This window comes from Apteryx rowi, unplaced genomic scaffold, assembly GCF_003343035.1.
Source record: "Apteryx rowi isolate R43461 unplaced genomic scaffold, aptRow1 scaffold_341, whole genome shotgun sequence".
NCBI classification, from domain to species: Eukaryota; Metazoa; Chordata; class Aves; order Apterygiformes; family Apterygidae; genus Apteryx; species Apteryx rowi.
The window spans coordinates 190,125-213,955 of NW_020449875.1; the positions used below are offsets into that span (position 1 = coordinate 190,125).

Genomic DNA, 23,831 nt, shown 5'->3' on the forward strand with positions numbered 1-23,831 from the left:
AAAGTAGGATCAGACATCCAGTGTTCAAATGATAGAATAGCTTACCGAGGCCTGATGTTACACCACCACCTCACCACGTGCCAGTCCTATATCCTGGCAGTACCAAGTTTTACAGCAGTGTGCTGAAAAGCTCATACTGGATTGCTCACTAAAGTTCCCATTTGGGATTTAAGGGTTACACAAAGTACCTTCACAGCAAACTGTCTTCCTTTTTTCTAAAAGGGTCTATTACTGCAATTACATTATGCAAAGTATACAAGATAAGTAGTATAAGTGCTAGGTGTGGAAAATCTGACATCTCTCTCTGTTGCTCAGGACACAGTCAAGGTTCATGAAGGAAGGATAATCATGAAATAACAGGAGTAGGTTACCATCTTAAAGTTCTAGATTACGTGTTATAGGCCTATTTTGTTAATTTCTGATTTGCAGATGTAGATCAATTGCACTACAATTCATTCACAAATTTATCTATTCTGTTTAAACAGACTAAAATTTGTAGACATTTTAAAAATATCTAAAAGTTTTTATTGCATGACCTGTATTAATTACCATTACTGCTGTTACCTTCAGTTCTCCTTTATTTCTTTTCACCTGCAGCTCTTTGATTTTTCCAACTTTCTAATACATTGCCAACTTGTGAAAAGCCAACTCTTGGAATAGATGTTGAAAAGAAATGAAGGGCATAGTGACAAAAAAGTATCTTGTATAATATAAGCCTGCAAGACACTTTCAAGGAGTAAAATCACACTGAGCCAGAACACCCCAAATCTCATGAATGGCAGAGTTTGCAGGCAGACTTAATAAAAGTAGTATGGAAATTCAAGAGCCACAGAAGAGAGTCCAGAAGAGAGTCCTAGGGCTACGTGAAGGAGAAAGTCTGTATAACATCCACAGACAGGTCACAAAGAGTAGAAAGAGCTCAGTCTAATGCCTCTTTCCTCTCCCAGAAAAAGGAAGGACACCCCTCAAACTACTGCAGAAGGAAGTCTGTGAAAAAGTCTATATAAACCTTTACCAGGGAATAGCAGATCTTGAAGCCAGAAAGGACAAGGCAATCGTCCAAGTACGAAGGGATGGAACTAGGAAGGCCAAGGCCCATTTGGAGTTTAATCTGGCAAGGGAAGTCAAGCACAGCAAGAAGGGCTTCTTTAAATACATCTGCAACAAAAGGAAGACCAGGGAAAACGTGGGCCCGCTACTCATTGGGACAAGGGCCCCGGTGACAAAGGATACAGAGAAAGCAGAGTTACTGGATGCCTTCTTTGCTTCAGTCTTTACTGCTAAGACTGGCCCTCAGGAATCCCAGGCCCTGGAGACCACGGAGAAAGTCTGGAGAAAGGAAGACTTTCCCTTGGTGGAGGAGGATCACGTTAGGGATCATTTGGGCAAACCTGACACCCACAAGTCCACGGGCCCTGGGGGGATGCACCCATGAGTGCTGAGGGAACCGGCTGATGTTATTGCTAGGCCACTCTCCATCATCTTTGAAAGGTCTTTGAGATCAAGAGAGGTGCTTGAGAACTGGAAGAAAGCCAATGTCACTCCAGTCTGCAAACAGGGCAAGAAGGAGGACCCAGGGAACTACAGGCCAGTCAGCCTCACCTGCATCCCTGGAAAGGTGATGGAACAGCTCATCCTGGACACCATCTCCAAGCATGTGAAGGATAAGAAGGTGATCAGGAGTAGTCAGCATGGCTTCACCAAGGGGAAATCATGCTGAACCAATCTGATAGCCTTCTATGATGGGATGACTGGCTGGGTAGATGAGGGGAGAGCAGTGGATGTTGTCTACCTTCACTTCAGTAAGGCTTTCGACACTGTCTCCCATAACATCATCATAGGCAAGCTGATGCAAAGTGCTGGCTAGATGAGTGGACTGAGAACTGGCTGAATGGCAGAGTTCAGAGGGTTGTGATCAGTGGCGCAAAGTCTAGTTGCAGGCGTGTAGCTAGCAGTGTCCCCTGGGGTCAATACTGGGTCCAAACCTATTCAACATCCTCATTAATGACCTAGATGAAGGGACAGAGTGCACCCTTGGCAAATTTGCAGATGATGCAAAACTGGGAGGAGTGGCTGATACACCAGAGGGCTGTGCTGCCATTCAGAGGGACCTGGACAGGCTGGAGAAACGGGCAGAGAGGAACCTCCTGAAGTTCAACAAAGGCAAGTGCAGGGTCCTGCACCTGGTGAGGAAAAACCCCATGCACCAGTACAGGCTGGAGGCCACAGACCTGGAGAGCAGCTTTGCAGAAAAGGCCCTGGGGGTCCTCAGGGACAACAGGGTGACGAAGAGCCAGCAATGTGCTCTGGTGGCAAAGGCGGCCAACAGCCTCCTGGGCTGTATTAGGAAGAGCATTGCCAGCAGGTCAAGGGAGGTGATCCTTCCCCCTCTACTCAGCCCTGATGAGGCCACACCTGGAGTACTATGTCCAGTTCTAGGCTCTCCAGTACAAGAGGGATATGGAGCTACTGGAGTGAGTCCAGCAAAGGGCCATAGATGATTATGGGAGCATCTCTCATATGAGGAAATGCTGAGAGAGCTGGGACTCTTCAGCCTGGAGAAGACCAAGGGGTTAACTTATCAATGTGTATAAGTATCCAAAGAGAGGGTGCAAAGAAGACAGAGCCAGACTCCTTTAAGTGGTGCCCAGGGACAGCAGACCCAAACTGAAACAGAGGCACTTTCATCTGAATCTAAGAAAAAACTCTTCTACTGTGAGGATGACTGAGTACTGGAACAGGTTGCTTAGAGAGGCTGTGGAGTCTCCATCCTTGGAGATATTCAAAAGCCATCTGGACACAATCCTGGACACAACGTGCTCTGGTTGACCCTGCTTGAGCAGGGGGGTTGGACTAGATGATCTCCAGAGGTCCCTTCCAACCTCAACCACTCTGTGATTCTGTGAGGTTGTAGGATCAAAATACTTAGGAAAGTATATTATAATCACACATTACAGCCTCATATTCAGAGAGGCTGACTGCAGTGTCCACATATTTACTGACTTTGGTTTTGTTTTCCTTTTTGCTCTGTTCAGCACACACAATGCTATGAACATGCTGGCAAACACTAATTAGGACAATTAGATATTCTTCCCACATCCACGGAAAAAGCAACAATACTTCATTTACACTACTTTAGAGAGTGAATCTGCACAGGGAATCTGGACAATGTATTTGGTGTCAAGTTCTCTTAAAAACATCATAATATGTTAAGATCACATAGCAACTTAACCTGGTTAAATACATCAGCCAAAATATTGATACTGACAGACATGCACAACTTTGGCTTTAGAGTAACAGACCATATTCTGCTTGCTAAACAGAACTGGGATATTTTGGACTCTAAACATAGAATTTTGAAAACTTAGGCATGACTAATGCAATCAAAATTGCCACCCATTTGTCAAATTAACTATGTTGGCCATTCAGTACTCAAACAACTTTCAAAGCAAAATATCAAACAATAAAATCAAATGCCAAGACAAAAGTGCAAGACGGTGCCAAGAGAAAAAAAACAATTAAGGTTGATATTCTTTTATATGACTCTTGTATTAACAGTTCAATTAAAGGTCTATAAATAGCACAACAGTCTGCAAGGCCAACTTAACTGTAATGGACATGTCATTACATGCCTGCTGATAAAAGCAGGATTAGACATTTTTTGATGGACCCCTTATGTCAGCTGTTCTCAAAAGTAGTGATAGAATTTTTTCTTACTAGAAGTGCAGATAGGTATTGTGCCAAACACTAGCAGCAACCAATGGCAGCAAAGTTTCTACTTCAGTTCCACCTTCTCTGAGCTGATATTGCTAGAAGCTAACTGTTAAAGGGACTTTTCTGAAGAACTTTGTCTACAGGAAAATGGTGTAATGTGAAACAATAAACAGACACCTCCTTAAAACATCTCACAGTCCCATCAGAAAGTCTCAAGTGACAGGGATCCATAAGGCAGCAAGATAAAACCTGATGACATAATTAAGACTGAGTGTTAAGGACTTCAGAAAGTAATGAAGATCTGCTAAAAGCCTGCATACTTTTTAATCACTATTTTAAGTCTATGAGACTTAAAAGACTTAAGAGACTTAACTCTATGAGACTTAGTCTATGAGAGAGATATAGTCATCACCCATCAACAGTAATCTACCATATAAAAAGCAGGTTGCATTCTCCATTATCACGTCATAAGTTAAGACCACCCATCAGCATGATGAGGCTATTCCTGATACAGCGCTGATATAGGGTAATTCTTATCCTGTTCCACAGAGTCTTCAGTCAAACGGGGGGAAAAAAATAAAGCATTTTATTTGGATACTACCCATATTTTTGTCCAGATTAACCATCAAAAAATAGAGTGCGACAATTATGCATAATTTTTCTAAGACATAAAAACCTGCTGTGCATTACCAGTGAGATGGCTGTTTTCTGTAGCCTTTGAGGAAACAAGCCACCATGTGAGCAAACACAGGGTGAGTCTCCCTGAAGGACAGCACCTTCAGAGATTTTCTATGTTCTGTTTCGTTTGACAGCATAAAAAAAAAAAGAAAAAAGAGAATTACACAAATAGTGTAGCTACTCGGTTTATCCAAAAGAGTAATCTAATGAATTTGGGTAAAAAGAACTTTAAAGTGAAAGTTCCATGCACCCAAACCATACAGGCTCCAAAGAGACTTGTTTCTGCTCCAAAAATTTACAGCCACTGCCAACATTTTGGTTTTGACCAAGAGTCTGCTTCAGTGTTATTTAAGCGCCCACAGACTACACCCATATCTGAATGACTATCAGGGACCCTACCATCGCTCCCATGCTCAGCCAGACTCTCCTTTGCCCTGCACAATTTCCACCACACTTTACAGAGGAATCCTGCACTGTGCCTTTGACAAACATGCCTCGCGCACAAAGGCAGAGCCTCCTGTCACCTGGTATCATACAGTTCTATATAGTTCCATCTTTGCCCTTTTTAGTGTTTTTATTTTCCTCCCAAATCTAAGTGTTTTCCCTTCCCCTCTAAATGGCAGCCCCTTGTTAATTGGGATATTACACTAATAATCACATATGCCTTATTTGCATAATGGCACCGGCCAGCCCAGTGTTGCCCAAGTCCCAGGAGAAGTGGATTAGTGTGCAGATGGAGCATCACATCTATAGCTGCTGTTAGAGCACAGCTCTTTCAAAGCACCTGTACTTCTGCATCTAGGTCTACAGAGGAATTGAGCAGAATTTTACACTCCCATCTCTTCCTCTCCCCATTTTCATTTCTGTATGATGAACCTGCCCACCTTCCCTTCCCCCTTCTGAGACTCATCATCTTCCTCACTTGAACTGAAGTGACACGGTTAGTTGGGCATAATCAGACACCCCCCGAGAAATCCACTGAATGTACCTGAGCTAAGTCCGCAGCAGTAGTTCAGCAAAAGGTTTTTAAAACAGACAGCAAGGTAAACACATTTTTGGAAATCTTGATTAAAGTCAGTTATGCAAATTGGCTTTCCAAATTGGATATATACTCACTCTCACCATTCATTATCAAGTAGTATTTAATCAAAAACTAATTTAAAAAAAAAAGCAAGTGCTACCAGTAGAGTTAGAAATTAAAAAAAAAAAAAAAGATTTTATAAAAAACCCATGCATGCCTAACATCATGCCCCTTTTTCTCAAGGCTGCCAAAAGTTACAAGCTGCTATTATCTATTGTCCATTCCTAAACAATATGGTACTTCATGTCTTGAGTCAGTTCAGGATTTGAAATATTTAAAAATGTAAATGTAGCTGGACCAGATGCTCACACTCTGCTTTGTCATAGCTAAATTCTCCAGAGTGCATCAAGCTGATGCACTCTGACCCACTTATAGAAAAGCTCTGACCCATTTATAGAAAAATGGTAAATTGGAGTTCATAAAAACTATTAATATGAATATTCCTTTTTCTGTCTGTGAAATACACCACTGAGGGAAAGCCTTAGAGTCACTGCTTCTGCAGAAAATATCTATTTCAACACTCCTACTGTTTTCAGTAGGACCTTTCCAGATATTAGACTGAGGCCTTGCATGCTTGTACAGCCAGTGCTGTACAGTGTGTTAGCCTGTCTATATGAGGTTGTAGCATATATCTGTCTCTAGGAGAGCTGCAATACTTTTGTCTTACAGCTGTGTCAGTCAACTCAATTTTTTTGCCCTCTTTCTTTGTGTACCATTGTGTTTCTATGGAAGCCAAGAGTCAGAAAGCGCAGTTTAAGAAATTATTTCATTCTTAATTATAGTCTATTAGCATCTTATCCGCAGAAGACAAAGTACAATTCTGCAATTCCAATGGTGTAGAAGAGGAATAAGTTCATCTTTAAATGTAATTTGTTTCTTCATCAAGAATCTCAGTAGTGACTAAAATGGGTTAAATAACGTTAAAACAAGATGCTTAATGAATTTTATGAAACCTGTTCTCAGTATTTTTCAAGCTCTTAACTAGAAAGACAAGACTAGTAAGTTCTTGAATCTGTTTTTGATATATTACTACCAAACACCTCATTTTCATTAGCTGAAGAGGTCTAGTGGGGAAATTTAATAAAATTAAAAAGGAACAGTGAAATTATGATGAACAAACCTGATGGATAAGAAATTTGGGATATCGCCCTGGCAAGAATAAGTCCTATCTCCTTTGGAACTATCTAGCTTTGTAATAGGGAGCATTATAGGGACTGAGAAAATGAATTTGCCTCCCATTGCCTCAATACATGAGCAATACTTCAGTATTTTACAAGAAAAGTGAAGACCAGGTAAGAATAATGTTGACAATGTGCTTTCAACATATATGATAGCTTTATTACAATACTGAATTAAACAAGAAAGTCAAATTGGCTTCTCTTTCCCCTTCTGGCCAAGTTCTATTGTTGTAAGAGATTTAAAAAAAAAAAAAAAAAAGCCAGTGGGGGGAGTGTCTTGAGAAAAAAGTTATTGGGAAAAAAAAAGAAAAAAAAAAGGGAAGTATTGAAATATTGCCCTCAAATCCAGAACAATATCAGTAACTCAACATGTGCATTTCCTGGAGGACACAATCCTGAATATGAAAACCAGACACAGCCCATAACACCAACAGCTCCACCTCAGAGCCTACGACTAGCCAGCCAGAAGTGCCTAAGAGAGGCACGGACCTAAGAGAGAAGTCTGACAGGACAACGACTCCTTTCAGTCCTCCCTTACTTCCACCCCCCATCTGTGCCACCGCACCCCAGATATGAGATAAGACCTATCTCATCTTGCATTTAAGCTTGAACTCTGCAAAGGAGGGGACTGTGTGTTGTGTTGTGTGCAGTAACTACAGCAATGGCGCTCTGTTCACAGCTGGGGGTTTTAATGCTACCATCATACAAGTAATTGATAGATGCAGTGAACAAATTCATTTAATATTTTTACTTGTTGTTACTATCTACTTGCAAGTCTGCAAGTTGATGGTCTGGTAAGAAATACCTTCTAAAAGCCAGAATCTTGTCTGTTTTGTGACATGACCTTCAAGCTTTGGGGCAGGGAGGGGAGGATTGGCAAAGGGGAGGGACTCTTCTGTTCTACAAAATATTTTATTTCAACTACCTCCTTGGGATTTTATTTAACAGATCTTGAGCTCTGTCAAGTTGGTCTTCAAAACATGAAGCTATATTGGAAAGAATAAAGGACAGGGCTTTTTCTGTCTATGATCAATTATCAGCAAAAAAAGAATGATTAGGACCGGCTTTAAACAGTTTCCCAGACAATAAAAAAGTTGCAAGGTACATACAGACTAGATTAAGTACAAGAGAAGCCAAGGTGAGAATCTTGAATTTGTTTGCTCACATTAAGATTCAAGCTTTCACAGAGCTCGAGCTGTCACACTGGAAACAGGACAAAGACACTGGGTGCAAATGTGTGGAATGTGTGAACTGGCAAGATGTTTTCATTTATGTATGACTGACCAAAAATGAGGTTGTGATTCCTTTATTCCTGTATTTATTTTAAATTTCTATATTTAAAGTGCATGTATTTACTCACACATTTCTTTACAGCAACTCTGCAATAATGTAATGCAAAACTCAGTAACAAAAAAGTTTTTGGTTATGCATTTCTGCCATACTAACACCTGTGTATGTATAGAGCCACAAAAGATCATGGACAAAGCTTTTAAGCATTCTGAAGTCATTCTGCTCCTACTAAAAAGTTTCTTTGAATTTCACAGCATCCATTTGCAGGATTGTTCTTGTCCTCTATGTTATACTCAAATTTTATTTCTCATTTAGGTGCCTCAGGGATCTGCTAAACTTATGGCTATGAAAGCAGCTACAATGCATCTACAATGAAAGCATGTAGAAAACAGGAACTCCCACTTCACAACCCTGTAAAACTGGCCTAGAAAGGATGGTGCACTTTCAGTTATATTCACAGTCACCAAAGAGACAGCTTAGGGAAATAATACCAGAATTTATAGCTCTTCCCAAAGTAGTATCATCTCCCAAAATGATATAGGGAGAATCATGCCAGTTTATCTTTCCCTACCTCCAAAGCATTTGAAGTAATTGCTCACTAGAAATAACAAGTTTCTGCCTATTTTCCAGATGAGTTAAGAATATTTTCTTGCTTTGTTTTCAGAGCAGGAAAAAAATCTGATAATTGAAACCAGGTGTTTTCTGCCACAATTTATTACAAATGGTGATGTCAGTGTAATGCCATTCTAACGGGAGTTAGAATATCAGAATATATATCAGAAATATATCAGAAATTAGCAAGGTAAAAAATGCTGTTCACCATAATAGCTTATGACAATGCAAGACAGCAAAGCTAATATCTTCAAGTTTTACTCATCTGTTAAGAAAAAAGTCAAATAATTTTAGGGAATTTTGAATTAAATGTTACCAGTTAAATAAGAATAAAATGAAACCTGGAAAACCAGTCAAAATTGTGTTTGAAAGAGGTTTACATAATCTTTTACTTAGAGCAACCAGGAGAGTACCAGAATTTTCATTTACAAGCAGAAGTTATTTATACAATTTCAACAAGTAGAAGGACAAAATAAGTCAGCTACTCCATATAGAAAGCCTTAGGTTGGTCAACTACCTTCCTAAATTAGTAGGCAGAGCTTTCTTCTTAATGGCAATTGGTACCAAAAAGGAAAAAAAAAAAAAAAAAAAAAACAGTAAAAAACACTCTGAGTCAGCAGAGATGCAGAACAGCAATTTAAAATATGAGAATCATTACAATTACAGTCCTGTGCCTGGCTACAGCAAAGAAAGAAAATAAAACAGCAGTTCTTCTAATTCCCCTGAATTCTAAGTCTGCTGAAGAGGACTGCAAAGACTATTTTTAAGGGAACAGACGAGGAAAGTGTAAGAATAGACTGTTACACCATATCTGCCTAGATTTCAATTTTGAAGATATGTCTCACACGTGCAAAAGTTGCCAGGGTTTGAGACAGAATGCATTTTATGAGCCGACGGATGTAGAAATAGTGATCAATAACAGCCTTGAGGGTCTGTATACTATTAGGTATCTGCAAGCTGTGACTAAGAAAAGTAAACCAAGCAGTAGGTGGTTAAATCCACTGGAACATTTTCAAACTTCTGCAATCAAAATGACTGAAAAACACTGGTTTAAATCATTATTTCTGTAAAGATAAATAAAGGAAAACATTATACATCATTTTATGTTAATCTCACTGAATTAATTTCACGTGTATTTTACCAGCCTTTCCTTACACTCTCAGGAAAATAAAATCAAAATCGTGTTCTTAAGGTTTTTTGTTTTGTTGTACTATAGTATTTTGTTTGAAACAGAGTTTCAGTCTCCTCATCCTTCCCATTTATTCCTCCCACATTACCTAGGCAGTGTTGGACAACTGTATCTATGGTTTCTTTTACACTCCCGTGGCTCCTAGCACTAACCCTTCTCAGCCAGCTTTCCACATAGATGACCCTTGTCAACATGGCAAACCTGGTGTTGAGAGGAGTCAGTTCAGCTCAAAGCCTTCTTTGCAAAACCGTAGAAGTCCCAATGAGCTCTTTTGCTTCGTTATTTGACAGCCTGCTCTATCCAGCTCCATGACGTGCCGTGGCCTTTTCCCAGTGTTGCAGCTTCAGTGTTTTCACTGAAAGCCAAATTCTGCGCTTTCAAGAACACATGCCCATTAAGGATCATTGTTACTGGTACTACAGAAATATGCAAAATCCACAAAGACGTCCAGGCAGAAACTCAAACATCCATTACAAGCTGCTGATTTGGCAATGTGCTCCTTGTTAGGGGACAAAAAAATTCCAGTGACAGGTGCAGGGTGACATTAGTTCATTACTGCTGAGAAAAAACATCTTGAAATCAACACAGGCACATGAACACCCCAATATCCTATGTGATTTTTGCAATTAGAAATTGAATCAGAATTTTCTTATTATTTCTTAAACATCTCACTAGGTAAATTCTGATGAAATTAGCATCACTGAAGTTGGGGTAGTGACACACTAAAACTGGAATGCTGCCAATCTGTCCATTCCCAGTTGTCTGAAAGCCAAAATATTCACATCTAACATATGTTAAGGTTTCATTTGCACTGGAAATAAAATATGCTGCTACAAGGATTTAATATTTTGTGAGCTCCCTGGTAAGAATGTGATGAAAAGGAAAAGAATAGGTTCTTTTCTCAGACTGCCTAGACAAAATAGGATGGGGTGCGGGGAAGGAAGAGAAGTAGGCCCTACAGCAAGATTTCAGTGCAAAATATTTTTAATTCTCTACTGATAAAATATAAAGTTACCAATATTATGTTTCCATTTCTTCTTTAGTGCAGAAAGCTATACACACTCTAATGTATTTTAATGAATAAGTGTATTTTTAAACATTTTATTTTATAATTCATTCCTCAGGCACACAATAACACTAAGACTGGGTTATTTACCATTAACTGGAATTCTCCTAATATACTGACACATTGCCTGCAGATCTCCAGTCTTCCAGTTGAGTTCCATGACGCACAAAGCCCAGAAGAGCTGAAAAGCAAGTAGCCTAGGAGGCAGCCACACACTTTGATGCATGAAAAGTTCAGTTCAGGCACAGTGCACTGACTCCCTCAGTTCTCCTGTGCTTACTCAGAACAATGAAACTCAAAGGAAATGAAGGAGGAAAAACATAGAAGCAAGATATTCTGGAGAACTCCACTTACTATAAGGTGTACTTTAACTTATACAATACAACAGACATACAAGGAGCAGGTTTCTGGCTCAGGAGGGAACTGCAAGTACACACAGGTGAAGACACTCAGTGTTTTCCCTCCAACATAGGCATATTGCCCAGTTTACAAAAAACAAAGGTTATTAGAGGCTACACGTTCTGCACCAAAGACCCGTATCAATGCCAGCATTGGAAATATAACAGTTGTAAACTAAAGATATTGCTTTGGTATAAGAATAGTTTGACAATTTCTGCAGCTTTAGTAGGGAAAACACAGCAGAGACTGAGCAGTTTGGGTCAAGGGTCTTCTCACAACTTCATTTTCCTTTGGAGACTGGCCCTGTCTACAGAAACCAAGTGGAGGCTTTCAACTGCCTTCAGCTGGCTTTGAGTTCAGCACAGGCAAGGCACCCAGGACATTCTTGGAATATCTCAGCGTTAAGCTTCCTAAGATTGTATGGGCTGTGCCAGAGTTGCAGAGATGATATATGCATCAGTTATGCTTTTCTGCTATGCTTTTGTAAATCTAAAATTACTCCACTGATTTTGTGGAGTTGAACTGCATGAGTTCAAAGATTATTTTTTTCCACAAACATGTCTTTAGAAAAATGTGTGCTATTCCTAAATTAATAAAAACACTGCCTTTCATTTGGAGACATGTAGTTGCTGAAGTAATAAACCCGTGTAAACAGGCAGTAAAATGCAGTGTTATTCATCTCTGTATTACAAGCTTGTATATAATGCTCTTCATCTGTTATTATAATGTAATACTATTATTGTATGTGATTCAAAGGCCTGAGGAATAAAGTTGATGTGAATCATTTCAGCACAGAAAATCTAGAAAGCAGAGTCTGAAGGGACACTGTTCTGCTAAAATGCTAACTAGCATTCAGAAATTCTGCATGCTGAATGCAGGAGGATATAAAAAAATGTCACAGTCCTAGGGAATAACTCAATGCCAGCTACATTCCTGACCTGTTTTAGTAGTATTCTTAAAGTAGGCTAATTTATCTGATTTTTCAAAACTTCCCCTCAAAATAAAAGAATTTATGCTCCGTTTGCACCAATATCTTAAGCAAGCCACATTAATATTTATGATCAAAAGCAACCAGTTCTTTGCACTGGACAGAATGCTTCTTGTCCTCTATATTCTAAAATGTCCTTAAAAAAAAGCTTTGACAAATGAATGAGCATTACTTCACTGCTAAAGAAAAAGATTAGGCTCCATGCAGCTTCTTCCTAGTTTTGATCTATTCAATAGTTCAACAACTTAGTCTAGAATCTAGTATAGTGAAGCCCTGATTTCAATAGACTTGGGCCTTCCTTTAACCTAATCCTGAGTATCTGCAGGGTTAGTGATGTTTGACACTTCTTCTCCACAAGATTATGCTACAATAACCTACAGTGCATGTTATTAGAAGACTAATGTGTTGAGTCAGGAGCTAGGACTTCAGATGTACGAATTTATAGTTGGAACAGAAAACAGTAAAACTATGTAAATGCAGTCATAAGTTAGTAGTAAAGTATTTCACAGTATCCCTTAGTAGTTCACATCCTCTTTGAAGGATATTGCAATCTGGCATAATTCCACACAGGCGAACACAGGCTATGATTTACTCTGGGATCTACCTCAGGAAGCACAACAACCAACTAAAACTACTGATTCTCCTTGGATACCATACGAAAAACATCACCACTTTGATCAATGGTATCCAAAAGTGCAGACTAGTCCAATCAGTACAGGCTTTTTTACTGCAGGCGGTCTCTGTGAAGGTCTGGTTATCAGCACTCTGCAATTGCTTTCATCTTCAAATCCTGCATGCACTGATTTAATTTATATATTTCAGGTCCCATATTAATTCTATATTAAACTGTGGGGAGCAAAAATGCACAAGTAGGGGTAACTTGAACCATGCCCCACCCCATCATCATTTTTAATGAGTTCTCTTCACATGACTTCTGTTGCTTCCTCCACTTTCAAAGAGAGGCAAGCTCTACTGTCATATATAAATACTGCTAATGGTACCCTAGCTCCAACAGATCGTTAGCTAGTTATTACTGGTTTTAGTGTCAATGTTCTTGTTGTAAGAGCTTCATACTCCTCTTTGTATGAGCTGTTTCAACATACTTCCACCATTTGCTCCTGTCTCTGAATCCACACATTCTCCCTATCCTGCCTCCCTTGATCATAACTTCCAGTTCAACACCAACTACACTCAATTTTCTGCTCTGCGTATGCAGTTTTTCACAAACTACAAAAACCCTCTTTTCTTTCTCCACTACAAATCACAGTTCTTTCATCCTGAATTAGCAGGGGAGTCTTCTGGCTCCCCTACAGCATGGACGTGCAGGCCATGTCCATGCCTACCATGCCTGCTGGAGCTGGTCTTTAGTTTCCAGGCTGCTGGACTCCAACTTAGGTAGTAGTTAAGACAGCCTGTTCAGCAAGCACAGATGTAATTCAACACTCAAGTATAGACTAATCCTATCATTCAAACAGATCTCTCTGAACTGCAGCCTCTGCTCTTGTGCCACATTAAATGCAACAGAAGTTCCTTCAGCACACTGATGAAAGGGGCTGAGGCTGGCATGCTATGCCATAGATACAATACATCTAAGGCAAGATGGTACCACCTCTTCAGCCCAAAGGAAAGGTAGAAGTTTGGGGAGAAGATGAAATTCAGTGAGCAGCACAAGCTTAAGTCTGTAATGCTTAAGTCCACCTGGACAAACATTAATGGATTTGCTAGAAAGCTTCATCTATATTCCTTACATTTCTAGATAAATATTTTGTACTACTGCTGATGGGCAGCTGCTGTGCAAGTGAGAAGCAGACAGGCTTTTATAGCTCCTCTGTGTCAGTAGGCTAAAAGAGCTGGGAGTTTGTAGAAGTGTCTGTAGCTTTGGGGAAAAACTGAAGCATTATGAAGAGGAAAGTAGAAATCCTCTTAATTTCTAAGTATAAAATTAAGTTTTCCTGCAAGCTAGCAAGACAGATCACCAAATCAGAAATCCATCCATGTTAAGAGGTACCATGTCCACATGTATGTTTTTAACCATTTTGCTCAAAAACCCTTTCTGAATCATATAGCCCCTTTACATGCTCACTCTCTCTCTCCATACTTGTTAGCAGTAGAAGTGTGAGTTGATCCAGTGCAGTCCTGTGCTTTTTACAGTTGCTTAAGACACCTGTGTTAGAGTGCAGGTGGGGCTACAATATACCAGAAAACCATCTAATGTCTGTTTTAGAAAAAACAGCACATGGAAAAAAAAAAAAAATCACTGCCTGCGTATTTGGACATGATGACACTTTAGACTCCACTGAAATTGGTTGGGACATATTTAAATAGTTTGGGATTAGGTCTGTAAATGTCTGCAGTGTCACTGGGAGAAGGACAGTGATGAGAACAGAACAATTTCTTCCTGGAAATCAGTCTTGGGGTTAGGAATTATTACTGTGTCAGACACTGGTACAATGATCACTGCTGGCATTAAAAAATGAAAATCAGCTAGGTTGTTAAAAATACACTGGCTCCATTTAAAAAATACATACATCACATGGCTATTTAAGTGATGCCATAGTGTTACTACCCTGACTAATAAGAAAGTTACCATAAAAAGATTTGCTGACCAAGTACCAATTGCCTCAGCTACTAAGACATTGGCAGTCCTTTCACAACTCACTTAAAATAAATGAACTTGTCCTTGTATTTTTTAAGCCAAGTCCACGGTGTAAAGTTATATTTTATAGGGTCATTAGGGGAGCTTAATCTCTCCCTGTTTTGTATCAGTGCCTATAACCACACAATTCATTTGTCTTTGCAGAGGAAAAAAAGAAGTTAATGATCTCTTGCACATACCTTCTCAGTTAGGCTTAAAATGGCATTGGGAATAGGAAAGAAAATTCTCTGCTTTCTGGCTCCAAACAAATCTCTACAGGAGGCTCCCATTGATCTAAGATATATGCTTTGGTAGCTTGATGAGCTTTGTTGAATAGCTTGCCTGTAGCCAAAACATGCATCCAATGCATTGTCCAATTTATGTGCCTCGGAAGATTGTACTTCTTCTAACCCATTCCGACTAACAGAAAACAGAATGATAGTTTGCATGCATTGTCATTCCCATTGACAGCAGCATCTGTCTTCACAGAAGACAAAATGGACCAAATTTTCTGAATGTCCTCAAAGGTACAGGGTTTGGGGAGAAGGTGAGCGCTTGTTGTTGCCTTTGTTCTCTTTCAGCATACATGAAGAAATAGTCAATGCAGTATCAGAAATTTTTTCCTATGAGATTCCATAATAAATGTTTTTCCATTAAGTAAACATTTAAGAAAAAAACAGTTAGTTGCACTGAAGTTCATACTCTAAAGCACTGAAAATGTCACCCAGGGAGATATGACAAAACTGCACTGTCTGATCATTTAAATACTGGACTGAAATTATTTTTCCAGGGCTTGGCAGTGTGGTAGGTTTTCGCAAGTCTCTTAGCACAACTGCTTAATGAAAGAACCAGACTTTAAAAATCCAGGACTTCCTATTCCTATGCACAACTGATATACTGATATCCATCAGTAACTGGTGGAAAGATTAATCTCACTTAACTTTAGCTTTCTAAAAGTGTGGTATCCAACTGAATCATCTGGGCTCCCTGTGTAGTCACTAGAGGTAGAGACGCACACCCCCGGAAGGCAATTCAGCCCAACTGTTCCAGCCACCCCTTCATGTAAGTGCCCTCCTGAGGTGCCAGTCTCCAACTGGCTGCTGAGAGAGCCTAGAAGGCAAACTGGTGATAGCCATACCTGTGAACGAAAAAGGGCCAGGCTCAGGCTTAAGCACTGGTCTGTGATCATCCACATGGTTTGAGTGTTAGCACACTCCATGGAAACATTTGGACCAACTAGCATGTTTTGAGACAACACTAGGCATGGTTTGGGGAACAGCACTGGCCAGAGATCATTTCCCAAACAGCCATCTGGGTACAGATATTCTGTTGGGGGAAGGGGAGGAGAGCGTAGCCATATAGGTGTGAGCCACAAAGTGCCACCTAGCCCCAGGGCCACAGGACTGTACCTGCCCTGTTTTATTTAGTAGTGTAAGAGTTCAGACTACATTCCTAAATTCTACATGGCTAAAGCTACGTGAAATGAATCTATCCTGAAGTTTAAAAACACACACCCCACACCCAAAACCCACGACCCACACAGAACACATCCGCCTGTGAATCCTGCTTGCTGGTCACTATAAGAGTCTTCGATACAGTACATTTCTGCTCTTTTATGCTGTCCGTCATTAAATCAGACCCTGTTCTTCTCAGTTCGGTGGCTCTGTTAACACACCAGCAGAAGAAAGGAAAGGGAAGAATTTAGCCCTGGGTGCAACAGAACAAGGCTACCACAGCTACCATGGCCTAGACAGCTTTACTCACACAACAGTTTGGCAGAAACAGCTCATCATCTGTTACAAGGTACCACAACTAGCAAGAAGGAAGCAGAGATAACCATAGACATTCTGTCTTGCAACAAACATTAAACTCAACCAAAGAACAGTATATTAGGCATGTTATTTTTTCCTCATCATTTATGATTATCTAATGCTAAGGATAGTGGTTCCTTAGGCAACACTCCCCTATTAGCTTCTTTCCCAATTATAAGCCATCTGTGTTCAGCCTACATGACCTAGTCAGATGCCATGTCCCCTGACACTGTTCTAAGAAATGAGAATAAAAGCTATTTTGAGAAACTACCCAAATGAAGGAACTCAGATCTGACTCCTTGAGCAAGAACTGCGGTCACTGACTGCAATCAACTCGGGACATGAACTGAAGATGCCAAGAGGGCAGGATACAGCTGGCATATATATATATATGAACTTGTGACAACTTAGCATTTCCACCAAATGGGCCTGGAGAATAAATGAGGGTCCCACAGTTTGTAATGCCTCTAACTTCACTCTTCACACTCTTTCACTGGAAAGTAATTATCTTGTCAGTTTGCACTCAGTCTTTTGGTTGCAGAGAGTCAGTCTCTTGAAACAAAAACCCACACTAAACCCACACTAAACCCACACTAAACCCACACTAAACCCACACTAAACCCACACTAAACCCACACTAAACCCACACTAAACCCACACTAAACCCACACTAAACCAAAACACTTTACATACTCCAGCTGAAATTGGAGATAATTTTTTGAAAAGAAATTTTTATTTTATGATCTAATCATTTTCCTGGTAGTTTGTCAGAAAGTTTTATGCATGCACGTTAATTATAAATTGAATTATATACTGGCAACAGATTAATAGCACTGGAAGTTAAAAAGCTTTGGCTAATATTAAGAACATCAGAAAGGGACTATCAGAGTAATTATCATACTGTGCTGTAGCACAGCTGCATCTTAAATGCAAGAAGTACTAGCGCTGTACAATGAGGTCAGTGTCCATAAGCCCATTCATTTCTTGACCTTTGTCAAGACTCCCAGTAAAAATAACAACTTCATGCGGAGTCTTATGATATGAGCACGTGCCCACTAATATTTGGATGCAGGTTTCTCCAACTCAGTTCACACGCAGTACATTACAGAAAAACACTTGACAGGATCAAGTCCTCAAACTGCGTCGGAATGGTCAAAGATTCGAACAGAGGCCTGAACTCTGTGCATCTTACATCCCCGAGTTACCAATTCCCTGAGCCATATAATATGCATGGAAAAATCTGTGTAGCTGGGACATCTGAATTCTAGTTTCCTCTGATTAATCTAGAGTAAGTTAATAAGGCTTCCTAAAATGGGGTGGCTTGTGTAGCTTCTAACACAACTGAATCTTAATAAATTCCCGTGGAAGCAAGACCAATGGAGTACAAACTGTCTTCCTGATTTTTATCTTACAACGTGTCATTTTAATCAGTTATATATTTCTCTGTACTCTGCAAAAAGTTTTACACAGCAGTCGAAGAGTGATGAAGCCACACAGAAAAGCCTCAACAATTAAGTGTATGCATCTCTTAAGCTGAACTTCAAGAATGGCTTCCACCCTAGCTTAAAATAAATATCCATCACATGTGACACTCATCCATAATCAAGCTGAAATATTATATACGGTCCATCTAGATAGATACTGGTTAACCTCAAATTCCTCTTCTCTGACCCTACTTGCAACAAATGCAAAATCCTATGAAACCAGAAAGGTAATCACCTGTCTTAAATGACAACATGAAATTACCCTTGTTCAGTTTCCTGTATAATTCTGTCTGACCTTTTACGAAAGAACATTTCTAGGTGACTGGTTTTTGCTGGTCTCTTGGGTCTAGTAGGAGTTTGCTCCTCCCTTAATTACAGAACAAGAATCATAAATCAGAATCTATTTCTAGTGCTGTAACATACAATCGAAAGTACATTCTTCGAGCTGGAGGTGTTGGAAACACTCATCAAAATAAACGCAAGACATTTACTCCCAAGTCTCTAGCTGTTAGGTCAGATTTCACTAGAAGGTAAATTAAGTAAAGTCTGCAGGGTTTTTTTCTACATTAACATTTTTGCTAAAAACATTCATAAGAAATCTGTTTTCAGAAAAAGTAGTAACTGAACTAAAGCAAAATAGCCTCAACTGAAAAATGAAAGCATTTTGGTTATCAATTTCCCAAAATATTTCACAGAATTCCCCTGTTCCTCAAACCCAAATATGTAATTCCCTGACCAGTTCCGTCAGGGATATTTTTACTGAAAGGTTCATTGTCTTTACAAATTTCAAAGCATTCATTAGAAGGAAGCACCACAGTAAAACTTACATTGACATTCCTTGCAGCACTTGCCATCCACATATGCCAGGGCAGAATTAAGTGGACAATCAGAGAAGGGGCAAATCAAAGCTTCGCACTGCACAGTACCATTCTAGAAGAATAAAAAGTGCTTAACTGATAGTTACATTTAGCAAGAGAAGAGATTTTCCTCAAAGGTGTGAGCATACAAGCTATTTTTAAGTACAGTAAACTCTGACAATACCCAAAAAGCCATTTTAACGTGATTCTTTTAATAGTTACAAGAATAGAAGCTATACCTTTAAAATATCATTCATAATGTTTTAGACATATATGAAGTGTTTGAGATGATAGTGATTTAAGTGTTTGGTGTTTTTGTTTAAGAGGCAAATCTATTTGGAAGGAAAAAATATTTTCTGCTAGTCACCAGCAAATTGACAAATTAGTGTGAAATATAAAAGCCTCAAAGCAATACTCTACCTTCTGATTTTTACATAAGAGAATATATTTTTAAAAGATAATATCATAGCTGCAAGAAAAAAATGCTTTTTTGCATTTTAAAATGCTTTGAATGCATTTGTTAGGTAGCAATTAGCCAGGTCTGATACTATGGACTAAATCATCTTCTACTTAACTACAACTGCTAAAAACAAAGCAAATATCCCTCTAGAAACATACCAAAATCAAATTAGGCTTAAGGAGAACAGCTTAGCAAAACACAGACAGCAACAAACTATCTAAGGTGCAATATAGGCAAAGACAGCCTTTCCACCAATTTCTGATATCTTTTGGATTAGGCACTTAATGAGTCCAAATGGAATTAAAGAGTTTTAAATGAATAGACATTAACCAAGATATCACGGGTCAGTATTTGAAAGGATACTTGCAGCCCTTTCTGGAGTTCTGATACCTTAGGAAGTCCTCCATCTGCTTCACATATTCTTTTTTTAATTTGTGATACAATAGAACGTGCATACAACCCTGACATTTTACTCTTTATTACTTATCAAGATGTAACCAAAGGAAGCTAAATGAAATCAGACACAAGGGATCTATTAAATCATTTGCTAAGAACAAAGCTGTGTTTGTAGTGATAAAAGAACCAGGGAATTAATTATCCAGAGAAACTGTTTGCAATTCAGTGCATGGGAATAACATAATAGAAAAATATATTGCATAGCATCTGCCATAAAATCTGGGAGAGCTACACATGCTGGCACGGCTAAAATAATAGGAAAATATATCGATTGATAGTATTCTAGATTTAGAACAGGTTTTCCAGCACTTTGTTGTTACTAGCTAGAGTACACACTGGAAGTCTTCTCATTTGGTCTCAGTAAAACTGTAATTAAAGCAAACACTAGGGTTCCTGACTCTCCACGCAAATTGTAGCCATACCATGCAAGTGCAGTTCTTACAGCCATCTGTCCACGATTCAAATTCTCTGTAAGTCGTGCCTTTCATTGTGCAGGTCCTTTCACAGTAGCACTGATCCAGCTTATTCATCCTCTGCTCAGCTTGGGACAGCTGTATACATGGTTCACAAAAAGTAAGTTTTAGATTTGTAAGTGGTTTCCATGTTATCGTAAACATTGGAACTGTCCCTCCTATCAAGCATGTAGGCAAGAAAATGCATGTATGATATGCAGTCAAAGATAATAAAATGGTTATTGTTAAATACGAAATGATTAAATAATTAGTCATTCAGAGAAAAAAAAAAGCAGCAAGACATAATGCATTCCATCTTTCACTAATAACATCAGGAACATCATGGGATAAAGAGTAGGTTAAGGTGGATATGGCCCCTGATTTGTCATCTTTGTATATGTGAACTGACCAGGAATCTTGCTCTATATAAACTGCTTACAGGTAACATGTTATACACAAAAGACCTGAATCTGAGTACAGAGTCAAAACTGGAGGTAAAGTTAAAACTAACATGCTAGCAATAGTTCCTCCAACTGAACCAAGACTTTTTTTTTTTTTTTAAATAATTTGTGTATCAAATTAGCCAGGTAATTGCATTCCTGAAGACATCTATGGAATGGACACGTTAAGAAATGCTTTAAACTAGTCTATGCTTACTGGCAGTCAATGTTTTCAGCATGATCTTCCAAAAGAAAAAAGGTTCAGTCTTGCATATACTTTATCTGAAAGTTCCCTTGGCAGCTCAGGTTTAGAAAAATCTTGGACCAATAAACCTTGCTGCAATAAGCCCTGTAAGCATAGTAACCTGCTTCAGTCCAGTTTTATTGAATTGTTAGCCTGATAGATAGAGCTTGAATATTTATGGGCCCTTCCCTTGTTCAGGGATTTGGATTCTGTTTACTATTAAAATGTATGACTAAAATGTTTGATTAAAAAATTTTTTTAAATTGCAATAGAAGGAAGTTCTCTGAACTGGATACTAGGCATAGTTAAATACAAACATATACAAAAATACACTTACATGCAGGCATATTTTGCACACGCCCACATGCGCATCCACACAAACACACAAGTAATCTAAAAAGACAGCAATTAAGCCTCAGAGCCCTCAGTTCTCATGCGCCATGCTTCCTAGTGACCATTACCTTAGCTGATGTTTTGGCTAAAATGTCTTGCAGCTCCATAATTTTCTGCACAAGTCCATGGAAGTCATTACAAGTTGGACATGCTAGAATTAAATACACATTCATCAAGATGTATTTACAATAAGTTCAATCATGTTGACAATCCATAAACTGAAACTCAAGGTTTTAAGAAAGCTTGCAAGACAGAAATTAGGCAAGAAGCACACCTTTCATTTTATGGGGCAAGAATTAATGGACTTACTGCGATTAAGATCTGGGCATTGAGAAATAAATCCTTGAGGCATGACAAGTAATTGCACATCTTGCATTATCCCCTGTAAGCAGAGAGGGGGAAAAAATAAAAGATGTACTATTTTACCTGTCAGAATTATGTTTTCCTTTCGCCACGCAAAATATTAAAGCCCACACAGAAAAGCTGCCTGATAAAAACAATATTTATGAATACACTGCTTCTTGTCTGGGCCCAATGCAGTGATAGAAGAACAAAGAGAAAGGGAAATAGATAGATGTACAAGTACAGACATAGAGGATCATTTTTAAAGACATAAGATTAAATGTCAAGATATAATTATGTGGCAAGAGTTGGTTATTTTGAATTCATTGTTATTTTTACTTAGCCACTGCAGAAAAGCTTGAAAATGACCTTAAAAGTCACTCACTTTAAAAGTAATTTAAAACACAGTTCCAGTGACTTTGAAACGCTCTTAAATAATATGTTAATTTTTCACTAAACTACAACTGTCAAATAGAAGTGAAGATCAAAGAAATTTGACTCGGGAAAAACATTCATGCAAACCCTTTATGATTTTGATGTGGATCTCTTCATAAAGCATGCAGAATGCTGGGAAACTACATATCTGTTACACAGCTGCAGAGCTGCATGTTGGCAAGAATTTAAGAGAACAGGAAGTTTAGCATGAAATTTAAATATGCCATCTGGAAATGCCCCATTTCACCCAGAAGAACAGATCACATGCTTACAGGCAGAATTTACATGCATCCTTAGTCATTAAGATATAATTAGCAGCCACCTTGCTCCTCTCTGAAAGCAAAGGCCAAATAGCTATTTTAAAATGAGCCATCCTATCATATACACTCCAGATGTCCCTTTCATTCATGACTCCTTCCCTGTATCTCATACCCAGAAAAGAAAGCAAAATAATTACAACATGCTTCAGCATGCTTATGAAGGGAATGCTTCAAGACACTAGGAACAATATAAACTAAATGCAAAAGGCCATATTGCATCCAACTACACAGGCATTCAGTACCGCTGTTACAAAGCCTAAGAGCCATAATTTTGAGCTCAAGTGCATGATTCAGGGTGCCTTAGCAGCTTAGGTGACCTATGGAGAAGAGTAGGTGTCACTGAAGGGCTATTGAGAGGATACTTAAGTGACACGCCTACCTTTTCCATTAACAACAAAGCAATGTTTTAGGGTAACTGGACACTTCTCCATGCCATGCAAGGAGCTGCAGTTATTAGCTAATACTAAAACAGGTATGGCTAAGAGGACTTCACATCAGGACCTCCCAGAGCAAGTGCGCCGGAATTCAGGAGCAAAGACCTCTTTGAAGAGCACACTCATTAGCTCCCAGTGTTCACCTCACTTCCCTGCCCTCCTCAGTGGCAAAGTTCAAACTCACACCAACTCAAGTTATGGCACTTTCCTGAAAAGAAGGAATTATAAAGAGCATAAAACACATCTTTTTTCTGATTACACAGGCAAGTATTCAAGTCACTTAGCTATTAATTCACAGTAAAGCTCCTCTACCTATGTAAGGACCTTTATTTATCACACATCAGCTGTGATGCAAGCTGGACACTGCCACCTACCAGGAATTCAGATTCCTCCTCATCCTCCCCAAGGTAACAACAGAGAGCTGTGACATTTAGCCCACCTGGGCTCCCAAATCAGGAATTTCTGGTCATACATGAAAGGCTATGCACAGGCTCCTGAACTAAAGCACCAGTGGTTGTCAGGTACCTACAGACATTACATAGTCCCAGAAAGCAGACAGCCAGAATCGCCCTCTCTGATTTAAGCACTTAAAATGACACAGATACGAATATATCCCAGTGTGAATATGTCCCAAATCTTGGCACACTGTTTTAGAGGAGCAAGATTAGGTCCAAAATAAAATACAGCCAAATAAAATGTCTTGCAGAGTGACTAATGATTTTGAGTACCTTGATATATAGACAATCCATTTGAGACACACTCAGAGCAGTCCGATTTTCAGAAGGAAGTGAGAACTTGGACCTCTGAAAACCAGATCAGTAGATGTCCCACACTGGGTGCTTAAACATATGGGCACTCCAAAACAGTAAGACA

General features: G+C 39.2%; 1 protein-coding gene across 1 annotated transcript in view; it reads right to left on the reverse strand.

The window, feature by feature from the left end:
• The window catches only part of NELL2 (neural EGFL like 2), a 150,704-nt gene that overhangs the window by 90,487 nt on the left and 36,386 nt on the right, over window positions 1–23,831 (reverse strand). The window contains exons 6-9 of the mRNA XM_026072422.1: window positions 21,737–21,809; window positions 21,496–21,578; window positions 20,321–20,449; window positions 18,953–19,055 (exon numbers count right to left, since the gene is read on the reverse strand). Of these exons, the coding sequence (XP_025928207.1) occupies window positions 18,953–19,055; window positions 20,321–20,449; window positions 21,496–21,578; window positions 21,737–21,809 (388 nt within the window). The remainder of the gene's footprint in view (window positions 1–18,952; window positions 19,056–20,320; window positions 20,450–21,495; window positions 21,579–21,736; window positions 21,810–23,831) is intronic.